General features: G+C 35.5%; 1 protein-coding gene across 3 annotated transcripts in view; it reads right to left on the bottom strand.

The window, feature by feature from the left end:
- LOC149779671 (uncharacterized) overlaps positions 1 to 14,444 on the bottom strand; it is a 57,299-nt gene that overhangs the window by 28,648 nt on the left and 14,207 nt on the right. For all 3 annotated transcript variants that reach the window (XM_089940493.1, XM_089940495.1, XM_089940494.1), the window contains exons 4-6: positions 9,724 to 9,825; positions 7,222 to 7,377; positions 1,598 to 1,906 (exon numbers count right to left, since the gene is read on the bottom strand). In XM_089940493.1, the coding sequence (XP_089796619.1) occupies positions 1,598 to 1,906; positions 7,222 to 7,377; positions 9,724 to 9,825 (567 nt within the window). The remainder of the gene's footprint in view (positions 1 to 1,597; positions 1,907 to 7,221; positions 7,378 to 9,723; positions 9,826 to 14,444) is intronic.

Here is a 14,444-nt window from a genome sequence, read left to right as displayed (position 1 = left end):
TGATGTCTAGCAACTGGGCATCATGCCGCATGATGTCCCACCCAGTCACATTATCCTGACACTAGGCCGACCTGTCCTAACACTAACCTCTTAATGCTGAGCACCAAGCAAGGCAGCTTTTAGTACCATTTTTGTAAGTCTTTGGTATGGCTTGGCCGGGAATCGAACCCACGACCTCCCACATCCGAGGCAAATGTTCTAACCACTAGGCCACTGGAGCGTTGTGTCTATAATAGTACCTGTGCTTATGATAGTACCTGTGTCTATAATAGTACCTATGTTTATGAATAGTACTTCCAGGACTTTGTGTGAAATGATTCAATGATATATCAATGCTTTAGCTGTATTGACATATTGATACACATATATCAACACAAGTGAAAAATCTATACAAAACAATACTTACCATATGCAAGTTATTTTAATCTTCAGCAGTCATCAATAATCATTAGTCATTTGCCTTGTTGCTCGATAAATTGAGAATTCATCTGAGGCTGCTGTTGTAGGTACTTGCACCAATTTTTGTTACTTAAAATTTCACAATACTCACATGCCATCAACAAACTAACACCAAGTGATGTGGTTCATAATACTACCCCTCCATGCCAATTCCATGGTAATTATTTTATCCCAACAGCTTGTTAGGCATAAATTAGTCTGAATTTCCTCTGACCCTAGCCACCAAATTTTTAATATTTAGATATTTATTTGGGGGTGTAGTGTCAGAGCCAATTGCCTATTGAACAGTTGACATAGTGTAGCCGCTTACTATCTGACATATCAAGCTTGAACACCCTTACATAGAGCCATACCTGCATGCAATTGATAGGAAGATGATTTATTTTCTCATAAATTTTGAGTATGACATTCAGTTTGTCTTTAATCTGCTGACAGACGAGATGAAATTACAACATTGATGAAATTTGACCTGGAACTCACCATTTGCATTTCTAGTCACATGACATGAAAGGTTGTTGAACTAAATTGATTGGCACATTGTGCCCTGTAAAAAAGTATTATGTCAGATTTTTAAGTTTTACAAATGCATGTTTAAAATATGAGCTGCCTAGAAACAAAAATAGACAGCATACCAATTAATCAATCTTTTTTTATAGCAAACATAGGAAAAAAAAGCATTAATACCAACCCAAATTAAAACACAGTTTAAAAGTAGAATGCAATGTTCAGTTCTTTTCTCCAACAATTTAGACCTGCAGAATCATTTGCTACAAAACTATATTTCCCTATTGGGGTTAAGATAAACTGAACAAACAAGAATGAAAAAATAATGACATTAAGAAGTAAAGATTTTTTTTGATCAAAATATCTTAGTCTGGTGGCTAAAGTCTTGCATCGGATCAGCCTTAAATGGCCTACAATGCTGAATAAAACACCCTGACAACTAACAGGTAGTCTGTTTGAAAGCATTTTTGTTATCTTGTGATGGATTAGAATGACATTTAAACAGATGCTAAGTATATGTTTATCTGTAATCTACATAATGGAAATACAAACAGTAAAAAACACTGACAGACCTTCCAAGGATGGAATTAATAGAGTCTGGCTAAACCAATCATTAAAGAAGATTGATATTTACCATAGACTCGATCATTTTGTTGAATTTTTCAATGCTCTGCTTCTTCTCATCTTTGTTTTCCCCAGTCTGTTCTCCTTCTTTTGCAATCTCTTCCAACTGGGATGAACCTGGCTTTTCCTTATCCTTTTCAGTTATTTCCTTCTCTGCTGCATTATCTCCAGAAATTGTATCCTTATTCTTGTCAGATAATGTTTCTTTAGATGTTTCTAGATCATGAATCTTCTCCTTCACTTCTGTTGTAACATTTGTATCCTTTGAAGTTTCTTTGGCTTTAGCCATAGTTACCTTCCCCTTTTCCAACTCTTCTTCCTAAAATAAACCATAACAAAAGCCATGATAAAAACCAATGGTGATCACACCAAGAACACAAATTTGACTGCCCAAATACAATTTTAATTGTTCTATTTTCAATATTTGTGATAGTATATATAAATGGCTCACTCAGACCAGACGTACAGTGATCTTTAGTTCACAACCCCAAGATACCAAACAACCGAAAACCTGAACCAAAACTCTGCACCTATATTGCTTTCTAAGCTTTATTGCATCTTGTTATAATATGATCTTCTTGGTTGTTTGCAATTTGTGGATTTCATTTTTTTACTGGCACCGTGTATTTTCTTGTCTTATACTTAGTGGAATATCTAGCCCCAAGTAAGGGAAAAAGTATGGGAAAAAGAACCCTGTCACTAACTGCCCATAAATAATAGCTGTATCGCTATTTAAAAATTCTTTAAAATTACACAAGCTGAAGATCACAGATTCCTGTTAAAAAGGACATGAGTGGCACAATCATTGAGATATCAGAAAGTCTGCATGGATTTCTTTTATAGCAGGTCGTAAATCACTAAATCGATATCTGCAACAGAATGCCTGCATGACCGTTTTACTGCAGGATGTTAATCAATAAATCAATATCTGCAGCACAAGGTAATGTAAATTTACAAAAGCAGACAAGTCTAAGTAACTTGTGCATTTAATTTCTGATTAGCTATGAAGAATGAGACATCAATCTTATAAAAAGAAAATGAACAGAAATGAATCATACTTTTCGTGTTGAATAATTATTACAAAACAAATCATATGCGTTTTTGTGAACTATTGGAGATTACAATTTATGGTATAAATTCACAAGGCACAGCAAATCCCAGAGCCTGATGTATGCTACATGTGAAATTTCTGGTGGGGATAATGACAGTCTCTATGGGGTTAGTCTTGGTATAGCTAGTTACAATTTCTATGGTACCCGTCTGCATCAGTTTTTGTGCACAAGTCCGACACAAATGAAGATTTCCGACACCAATTCATAACTTACTTGCTAAATAATCTAAACTAAATCAGATGCTCACTATACCTTGCAGTGGTATGACACAGCTGTTTTCATGCACTACCTTATAGCAGTATGACACTGCAAGTGGTTTCATACACTATACCTTGTAGTGGTATGACACTGCTCAAATGACGAGTTCAAATAGTGGTATCACGATTAATCAGATTCATAGAAAAATAACTGGAAAAGTCAAACAACCAAGCATGTACATGTTTTTCCAGTAACTGCATGTAAACAATTATAGATTTGTTTTCATAACTGGTTAACATCTTGGGGATGAAATCTTCCTTGAAAAGTAAAATATTTGAATAGCATTTTGTTGGTAAATAAAACCCAAATGCTAGCAAGACTGCGAATATTTTTCAAGGAATATATGAACTCAGTACACCGCTCCCTCGAAAACTCGCACCCGGATAACTCGCGATCCCGCTTATAACACAGTGTCCGTCTTGGCTCCCGATTTTTTCCAGAGAAAATGTATTTAAAATATCTTTAAAATATGCTGAACATGAAAAAATTACGATAAGAATGGATAAATTAAATCTTGATATATTGCTCGTTTTATCATCGAAAATGGTGATTAATGCCCGTAAAAATATAATCCATATTTTGAAATTTGCCGGTTCTAAAGAAGAATTAATTTCAGAGATCTTGAAAACGCTTAATTACGCGTATTTGGACGCCAATTATTGATCTGGGACGCAGAAAATCACTGAGGCAGAGTCATGTAATAGGTGCACGGGAAAAATCAAAGATTGCTGGTCCTGTTTCAGCCACCTGCTTTGTGGGAAAATGTGTTGTTCAGTTAACTGTGCTGATATTTACAATGACAGAATTCAGTGACCGAAAGACTCTTTGACGTACTGTTGCCATTTTATAAGAGTACATTAAAAAAAACAAGAACATGATGCGACAGCTAGTTCAAAGGCTTTGGCTGGCGGCCGAGTGAGAAAATGTACTGATATTTAGTGATTGAATTCAGAGGCAGAAAGATCCAGTTTTAAAATCCTAGCGAGACCTCTGTTTAAAGATATCATATATTGTGTAAGTTTTTATGATAAATAGTTGTCATTATACTGTAAATAAACAGTCTGGTGAAATAGCGATCAATGAAAAACTTCTGGTAAATGCTAACAGGTGGCAACAGAGAATGAAATAAACACCAATTAAACGTCTTCCTGTGTGAAAGTCATGTTCTAATCCTTTAATTCCGTTTCAGTGTAAATATTATAATCACAACATATTCTGTTCATTGAAAACATGAAAAGAGTCAATCGACCGTCACATCGAAACCCGTGAGTACTTCTGTGAGAACCTAATTACACATAGCTGCCAACCTTCCAGGCTCACAATTAGTGAAAATAGGGATAAAAAGTCGTGAATTTGGACATGAATTCGTGAAAAATACCATGACAATAACTCCATCCACTCTGACCACTCCGACCGTCAATACACTATATCAAGTTCGCAAAATAAATATAAAACACTACACATATGCAGAAATATTTATTTATCAAGGCATTATACTGTGGCAGACTTGAACTTCCTCAACTGCTTGATCGTAAATTTGTTTTCTAAACAGTTCCGACTTATTGCCTGCAGGTTGATGTTGGGGACTAAAATTGCTGACAAATTTTCTGCAGCTAAGGAGGCCTTAAAATCTGTATTATTTTTCCTCACTAAAGAAAATACTCTTACGCTGTCACTGTTGCTGTGAGTAATGCACAGGAACTGCAGCATTTTCGGTTCTTCCACAAGAAAAAAAAGCAATTTTCAAGTCCGGGAACATTTGTCAGAACAAATGTTTAGCATGGTCTCCAGCTGATAAAGGTAGATTGCGTTCGACAAGAAAACTCACAAATAATGCTTCAGCGTTGGTAGCCTGCAGGTCTTCCGCAAATGGTTTAAAATATTCCAGAGATGAAATCTGCGAATTCTTAATTTTCCCAACTTCGACGTGTTTTTTGGCAACCGACATTCTTCCTCACATCGTCTCTGCGATGACACACTGAGCGCAAAAAGCATGAATGAATATATCAATGTTTAATGGCAGAATGCACGGCCAATTTTTGATATATTCCAAATTAAACTTCACTTTTTGAGTAATACATTTCTTTTTCCTTGTGGTGAAGACATTTTCAAAATCTTACATGCGAGGCTGAACGGTATCTCAAATCAGAGTTTTGACGCATGCGCGGAGCAAATTTCCGGTTAAGCCCCAGTTTCTCTCAAAAGCATTTGTAAAACTACTCTTATACATATAGATTAAAAGAGGCTAAAATGCTTGCTACCGGGCCAACTGTACTAATCGGCTGTAGATCTACTAATATCGTGACCAGCAGTACCGGACCGTTTTGGCAACTGCGAATATCACGACTAGAGCTTAACGGGAAATCGGTTATTTTATTAAAGATTTAAAATAATTGAGGATTGGAAAATTTGTGAATTTTTGGCTTACGGCGTGAATCCGTGAATCGCTAAAATAGTCGTGAAATTCACACCAAATTCGTGAGGGTTGGCAGCTATGATTACATGTACATGCCGGCTTTGTTTTGATCAACAACTTGGGGAAGTGTTTGTTGCATTAAAAATAAAATCGATTACAAGAGACCTCGGGTGCTGGATTAAAGGTCTTGGAGCTGCCTTTGACGTAAAGCAAAACAGTAACAGAGACAACGACGATGATAGTGACTTTGAATGTTTCAGTGAAACTGATGTCATTAATGCCGAGGCTGTTTGGGAGAAATTCGTACAGACTCATGGTCCTGAGATGGGCATTTCTCTTGATGATATGGAGGAGAGGATTTGTGCTGACAATGATTGCCCCACAGCCGAATACATGTCAGATGAAACTATAATTATTTCTATTGTGAACAAATTTGCAGCAGAAGACGATTCTAACTGGAGTAACACAAGTGTTGAAAGTGATGCAGACGCAGATGTTGCACCCCCACCCCTCTGCACAGGAAGCAATCAAATATTTTGATATTGCCATAAGGTGGCTGGAGACCCAAAATGTTGACTACGTAAAGCTCATGCAGTTAAGAAATCTGAGGGATTTTGCTCGGCGGCAGAGAAACCAAGGAGTAACACACACAAAAAAAATTAACTGATTTTTTCAAAAAGTGAATTGACACTTGTCAAGCGTGGCACAAACGGCAAGTATCAACCTGTTCTAATTTACGTTGTTTTAAATTTGTAGAACAATTAAATATGTTAGTACTGATTAACCCTTGTTTTTTTTTGTTTTCTATTTTACTTCTATCGCACTCAAATCTATCTATCGTTCGATCGACACTGTTTCTCGAAAAGAGTCGATCTTTTGTATATAAAAAAATGTCTAATTTGGATCAAACAATAAAACTAGAATGTATCCAATTCAACATAAAAATTAGTGACGTAGTACACAATGTGTGAAGTGGTACACATGTTAAGCGAACGGAAACCACGTGGAATAATGTTTTCGATGATCGCCTCAATATACTGTAATTTATCCTGAAATTAATGTTGTCCTATGAGAAAATAATAAAGTACACCGTTATGAAGAGATATTTATTAACAGTTAATCTCAGAACGATTATAAAGTGAGTATTCAACAGTATAATCTGCCTACCCACCCACCCCTTATTTTTCTGTTATGTCATCAATCACTTTATTGGTTTTGGGCTTATTTTATAGGTCCCTCGATAACTCGTGCCTCACTTATAATGCGGTCGATGTTTCTGGACCCCGATGTGCGCGAGTTATCGAGGGAGTGGTGTACATATGACTGGCAAAAAAAATTCCATTAATGAAAAAAACTTAATTTTTCCAGTGCAAGTAATATGTACTCAGTTTATTTTTTGCTACAAAAAGATTTGGTTTATACATATTATCAGTGCTCCAACCATCTATTTTATCTTTGGAATAAATTTACTTCATACAGCAACTCCCAGATATATGTAAAGTGTGACACACACAAACTCACGGGTAAGTAAATGAATTGCCAAGTCTATGTTCCTGTTTTTTGATCTTCGAATCAAGTATACCTGCAGTATATAGTTCCACTTCTCCTCGTGTACATATGTAAAATGTGTATGTGAGAAAGCTTTCCAGCAGCTTCCGGTTGGTCAGTGGTTCTTACTGGGTTTTTCCTCTACCAGTTATACTGGCCGCAATGTATAGCCTATTGTGTACTAAAAAATGGTATTAAACCCACAGCAACAATGACTTTTGATTGTTTTCATTAGTCCTATGTTGTGTCATGTTCATCATCTGCAAGAAAGAAAATGAAAAAAAAAGTATATTATCCTACCACAACTTCAGTGTCCATGGATACATATCCTTCAACGTCTGCAATCTGAACAACCTCCTCTCTTGTTGTTTCCATGGTAACCATGAGACCAGATTCAGCATCCAGACCAACAACTGTCTCAGTTACAATGACTAATTCGTTAGGTGACTCATCTATCTAGAATAAGATAAGATAATAAAAGATTAATAAAAATGTATTATTCTGGGAACCAATGAACAGTAGCACTTACAAACAAATGTCCTAATGGATACAGTATCTTTCCCATGAATGAACATCACTTTGTTTCTGTTTAATTATGCTGCACAACGTAATATGTCAAAAATTCAAACAGGACCCTAATGTAAATGCCACTCTTGAAAATTAAACCAATCACAGAAAAGTGATTCATATACCTTGCCATTCAAAGGTGAAACAAAAGTTAATGTATTTGATATACCTTAGCCTTCAACACAGCCTTTAATGATGTTCTGTATTTCTTCCACCACTGCCATGCAGGTATCTAAGAACATGGATTACGTGGAGTTGTTGATATTGCAATTGTTAATATGAGAAAGATGTGTACACCGGGAGCTATTAGGTACATAATCTGACGTCATCAAATGGGTCTTACAGCTGCTGAAAATGTTAGCATTTCAAGAAACAATAAACAAAACCTTAAGTTGTCCTTATGTCATTTAGCGTTAACAAGCAAGAGACAATACTGCTAACTTCTACTCGAACTTAAGTAAAATAAATTTTTAAAAAATGAAATTTTCATACATAACGTTGAGGACATTCCCAAGTTTTATCATGTCTGCAATGAGGATGCCATACCTAACTGACATCATAATAAACAGTTTTTAACTAAGACAGCAGTCATTAATGTTCAAGTTTCTACAAAGGCATAACTATACACATTCAAAATTGTGTTGTGATTCTCAAAACAAAAATAACACCCAAAACAAATACTAAAAAATTATCAAATTATATTTCACCATGTTTGGGACAAGTCATTCATGCCACAAGTGTTATATCCCATTTTAAGCCAATCTCATAAAGTTCCTTCCGATGTCTGACCTTGTGAGGAAAGTATATTTGTTGCATTAATTCATGATACAAGTCGTAAAACGAAAGCACAAAGTGGACTTCTGACAGTTTTCCAAACAACAACAGCCTGTTTCCATACAAAGCATGTTTCATTGTTGACTGGCAGATAGAGTAGATTCATGTTACATTTGGTGCAAACATTTCTGTTTGGATCGTCTGCTCAGTAAATGTGGAACATAAATAGCTATAAACTGATGAACAATTTCAATTTGCATGGTATAATGCTTGAAATTCAAGAGGAGACAAATCATGTTTTGCAAGTTATTTTTAAAATCAGGAGATTTTTCAGCCTCAACTTATGCTGGAAAATCTAACTTTTTACACAATACCTATGAGGAACCATCTCCATCTATATGGAGAAAAAAAATCCCCATATCTGATATTTTAAAATTAAGTAACAATGGCAAATATTAAGCAAGAAACTTTCAATAAACTTGGAGATGTAACACAAAATTTATAACCATAAATTCTGTATCATATTATTACATCTTTAATCGCCACAATATTGCCAGTTTGTGCTGAGGCACCATAAAACACTATTACACACACACACATACACACATACATACCTACATAATACATATGTACGTACATACATACAAGCACACACACACAACATTTTTAACTATCCACGATTTTCCAGGTGCTTAACATTTTAACTGTTTTACTTGTCCTTTATTTACTTGTTGGCTTTCAAGCAACCATTTGTGGTGAATAGGGCTATTTATTTATTTTTTAAGTATGGAAAATCACACAGAAAAGTAGGGTAGAATCATACAACAGAACCAACCATATCCCACTCATATATCTGCTTCCATAATCCAGATAAATTCTTCCCCATGAATAAACAGGTTCCATACTGCACAGTCAACCTCTACCTAAAACTGCAGTTCAAAGCTGACAGGCTGCCTTTGTCACCCATAAAAGCCAAACACAGATTGACCATGTTGCCATGGCAAATTCATAATGTCACAGTACCTGATGTTCCCTTAAAACTGAACAGATTACTTAAAAGAAAGCAATGAGAAAGAAAGAACCTCTCAACAATGGATTGACAGAACTGCAATGAAAATAACTGGGAAAGAAGGGAGACCTGAAAGCTTGTACCTCATCTACCTCTACCTTATACCTCATCTACCTCTACCTTGTACCTCATCTACCTCTACCTTATACCTCATCTACCTCTACCTTATACCTCATCTACCTCTACCTTTAAGTTATATCTCATCTACCTCTACCTTATCCCTTATCTAACTCTACCTTATACCTCATCTACCTCTACCTTATACCTCATCTAACTCTACCTTATACCTCATCTACCTCTATCTTATACCTTATCTACCTCTATCTTATACCTCATCTACCAATGCTTGTTTTGCATATCCTTGTCTTGTAAGTTGTTTTACACACCCTTACCTTTTTAGGTTGCTCTTCAGCTTTCTTTTCTTCAATCTCAGATTTAATCTCCAAGTCTTCAAGCTTCTCTTGTTCTGTTTTGGCATCCTTAGTTTGATTTGCCTGCAAGTGAATCAAAATCTGTGTAAATCATATGCTTAAATGTATACAATTTTTAGCACCTCAAAACATGAGTTATAGCTTTCACTGATTAAAATACAATGTGCTTAAAGTGTTACCTTTCACAAGTAATTTCCTTTTTTTATCATTGTTAATGTTCAATTTAAAAATTTGAGTTCGGTTTGTTTTGCTCACAATTTTCTAATTATTTGATTTCATTTTTTCAACTGGGTAAGATTATAAAGACTTGTGACCTGGTACCATCAACTGGGATGGATTTTAATGACTTATGACCTAGTTATAATGAATGGGATGAAAGTTAAAGATGTGTGACCTGCCCTCGTCAAATGCAATGGACCTTTTGGACACATGACCTGGGCAAAACAATTGTATCAATTACGAAACATTGAGCTTTCCCATTAAAATCATTTAAAAGCTATCAAATACTCAATGTATTACATGTTCTGATGCTTGATTGATGACAAAATATCCAAGACTAGAAGGAAAAAAAAGATTTTGCTCTATGACATGTCAGCACAAGTGTTCGGCAAACAGTATGGAAGTTTCTATATATAAAAAAAACATGGCTACTAATGAAGGTACAACTTTCTGAGAAAAAAAACGACATGTTCCAGAACATAGTGCACAAAAAAAATTACTTTTAAAATTAATTTATGATGTCCCAACAAACACGGTATCCCAACATATATGGTAAATACAGTAAAATGACTTTCCATTTAAAAGGAGTTGCCAAAACAAGATTTTTCTGATGCATCAAATCATCATCATTTTCATTCAACAAAACATTATAAGAAGTTTTTGTGCAAATCCCCTGCCGACATGACCATTCACTCAGAAGTAGTGATAATTTTTTTTAGCTAGACCTCAAATGATCACCATAGTGATTCAGGATCAACTAAACATCACAAGAAGTCTTTCAGTGAAAACCTCATATCAATATGACTTTCCAATTCTGGAGAACAGTGACAACAAGATTTTGAAAATAGCAGCTGTGGTGACCATACTGGACATCAGATAGACATTGTAAACTTCATAAGAAGTTTTCTTATAGCAGTCACCATGCTGATATGACCTTTCATTGAGAAAGTAGCAATAACAAGATTTTCAAGATGGCCATTGTGGTGGCCATACTGGAGATACAAGTGGCAATTTTTTTATTTAGGACTAACTAGACCATGTGATGCAAGCATGTATACAGTTTCATGGCAATCCTCCAAGTAGTTTAGAGGGAGTTGCAATAATTAAAAGACAGATGAAGGACAACATACCATCCCATAAGCTCTTCTAGTCTATGACCAGTAGAACTATAAAAAAAACTTGGTTTCTTCTTCCAATATGTCACCCGGTCTTGATACATAAGAACTGACAAGGGCTGGATGAAGTAACATCCCCTTACGCTGGAAAAGCCCCAGTACAGGACCCTACTTTATTACACAGCGGGTACACTCTATATGTAGTGTATGCAGTTGAATGTTTTTTTATATATGAGTACATGTTAACATATCACTTTATTTGATTCTGATTTGTCAAAATAAGCTCATGAAATTCTTTTGCAGCAATCTCTTTACTGACTGGCTTTGATTGTGGAAACGTTTTCCTAAACCCACTTTCTGGAAATTTCATTTTACTATTACTATAAATATTTTGGCTGCCATTTTTGACCAAAGGGAACTGGGATCATGTCTATCTGAATATGGCCAATTTACCCCACAGGGACTCATTACCTCTTGCATAGTCCATCATGTGTTGAAAAATAGCATTAACCCACAAATAAGAACAACAACAACAAATAAAACTAAGGGTACTGGTCAAATGATATTGGGTGTAGGGGTGGGGGCAATTGGTATACATGTAACAGAGCATCCACTATAAGAATGGTTTAAATATTAACTTGTGGAGTAAAATCACCGCTGTTCGCAGAATGTGGAAATAAACTGGCCTCATAGCTGACAATGCTATCAAGCCACAACATTTTTATGCAGTAAAATGATGTTATTAATATTTCCTATTATGTGATGCAATTTTGACTCTAAATAATAATTGTATAATGTTCCAAATCAAATTATGCAAATATATGGTCACAAAACTATCCACCCAGTTAATAACTACAGCCAAATAAGAGTAAATCAGCCCCAGCAAATATCACAAAACCATCTACTCAGTTAATAACTACAGCCAAATAAGTGTAAATCAGCCCCAGCAAATCTCCTCAATTGACAGCAACACTTCTACATCCAGCAGTTTCTACATCCAGCACAGTTCTAGCACAGTTTCTACATCCAGCACAGTTTCTACATCTAGCACAGTTTCTACATCTAGCACAGTTTCTGCATCCAGCACAGTTTCTACATCCAGCACAGTTTCTACATCTAGCACAGTTTCTACATCCAGCACAGTTTCTACATCCAGTAATACTCTCTTCAAAGAAATACCCAACAACTGGAATGCTATTTCTTCTGCCAGATCCAATACTGAATCTGTGGTAAATGTTTGTGGTGGTACACATACACTTTTCGGCAGAAACATTCTAAACAGCCACATACAAATTCATGTACATGGTGCTTCCAATAACCCAGGAGACCTAACCAAGTGACCCATGCAACAAGACCTAGGAATTTCCTGTGGTGGCCTCATTTGAAAAATTAATAATGTAAAAATATCTTACTGATTCTGCAGGCTGTAGCTAAAATGACTATGAAGCAGGTTTCATATTAAAGTCAAGTCAAGGTGGTTCTACACACAGGCTTAAAAGCTTTATTCATCCATGTCTGAACCAACAGCAAATTCTGTTAAGTCTATTCAGGAAAAAGCCTTCATTTGATACAAATCAAGGTTCACCATAAGAGCTCTTTGTCTGGGCCTACATCTCCCCTTTCAAGATGATGAATCATGTCTTATATCATGGACTGGTGGCCTTTTTTAGTGTTCCCATCTTCAAATAGCCAAAGGAGAAAGGTGACTATCTGTGGTATCGAAGCTTTTAATGCACTCATGTGCTTTAGCTCACACCACTGAAGAAAGCTCTCCACTTTCCTGTTGTGTATCTACACCTTCTTTCCAGAGCAATTCTGTATGAGAATTGTTTTCAAATAATGACTTGCTTGCTAGGAGCCAGATTTACAAGTTCAACAACTGCAGATTCGGAGGAAACACCAGCATTTGTGATTGCTTGGGCAGGTGAGAAAAGAAAGATTTCAACAGATTGTCTATCATTTCAATAGACTGTCTATCATGATGATACTAATTGGCCAGATGGCACTGACTCCCTCACTTTCTGGAAGACTATGGAGATCAGAGGGAAAAATTTATGAAGATCAATCCAGTTCATGAAAAGTGCATCATATGCCCAGGCTTTTGGATCTGGGAATGGAAAGACAGAGATCCACAAGTGTGAAATGTCATCCAGGAAGCTGGAAAATCATGAATGTGGAAAAGAAGATCCAGGGACTGACATGGCTCCCATGCTTTTCTAAATATAAATTTCCAGGTCTTTTCCAGGATGAAATTAATTTTTTCAAGGTTAACATATGACCATTACTGAATGGAATTATAGGACATTTTGGATAATAAAACATGCATTTTCCAAAACTGAAGATGTTTCTCTTTCAAGACTCTCCAAAATGTCAGAAAAAATGATTATGTACAAAAACACAAAATGAGTCACATGAAACAAATCTGACTATATTCCTATAAATTGGCATTTAAAGCCATTTCAATGTACAGAATACAAATTCTAACTTTGCTTTGCTGACCTGCATTATGCTGCTACGTGGAAACATGATGAACATTAATTATTTTGTTTCCTTTCAAACCTTTAATTCTAAAGAATTCTAAAGCAAAAGTATTAGAATCTTGTCTTGTAAAGAAAAAAGTTCAACCCTGAATTTATGTGTGCCAATAAAATCTCAAACAAGATTTTTCAACCAACCTAAACTCTTTAAGATGATTTGGTTAAATATTCCATCATTTAAAGACATTTACAAAAGGGTTGATTTAAATTTTTACAAAAGACCTTCAAAATTATATATTGTTGTATAAACAAGGACTGAATTTTCTGTAAATCAACTTGCCTTCTTGTAGTTCAATAAACAAGTCCCAAAACCTGTATTAATACATGGGCTCTTATCATTTCTTAATATGTAATAAAATGGACAACAATTTGATATTTCACCTGCGTTCTATTTAAGATCTGAAACCAATGCTTCAAGCTACATGTCACTGTGCAATAGTTCCGCACCAAAGTTCAGCTCAAAGATTCAACATACGCTAATCGTGTTTCCTCCAAATATTCCAATCCCATTTTTCATATTTGGACATTTGGGATGGAGTCTGGGTTCAGAGTAATTACATATAAAAAATTTGGAATCTGCTGCCACCGTAAGATAGCTTACCAGCAGGCCTAGCAAATTTAAACTATGTTTTATCGACTTATACCTGAATGAAATCGATAGAATTTTTTTTATTTTCTCAAAAAAGGCAATTATTATAATTGTTATGTCTTTAATCCGCTGATAGACTAGATGAAACCTGGCATTAAATGAAACCTGACCCGGTACTCACAATTTGCATTAACAGTCACATGACTTTACAAATCTCAAACA

The sequence above is a fragment of the Sinohyriopsis cumingii genome, chromosome 17 (genome assembly GCF_028554795.1).
Source record: "Sinohyriopsis cumingii isolate HCF-2022 chromosome 17, ASM2855479v2, whole genome shotgun sequence".
Lineage (NCBI taxonomy): Eukaryota > Metazoa > Mollusca > Bivalvia > Unionida > Unionidae > Sinohyriopsis > Sinohyriopsis cumingii.
This window is presented reverse-complemented; position numbering and strand designations above follow the sequence as displayed.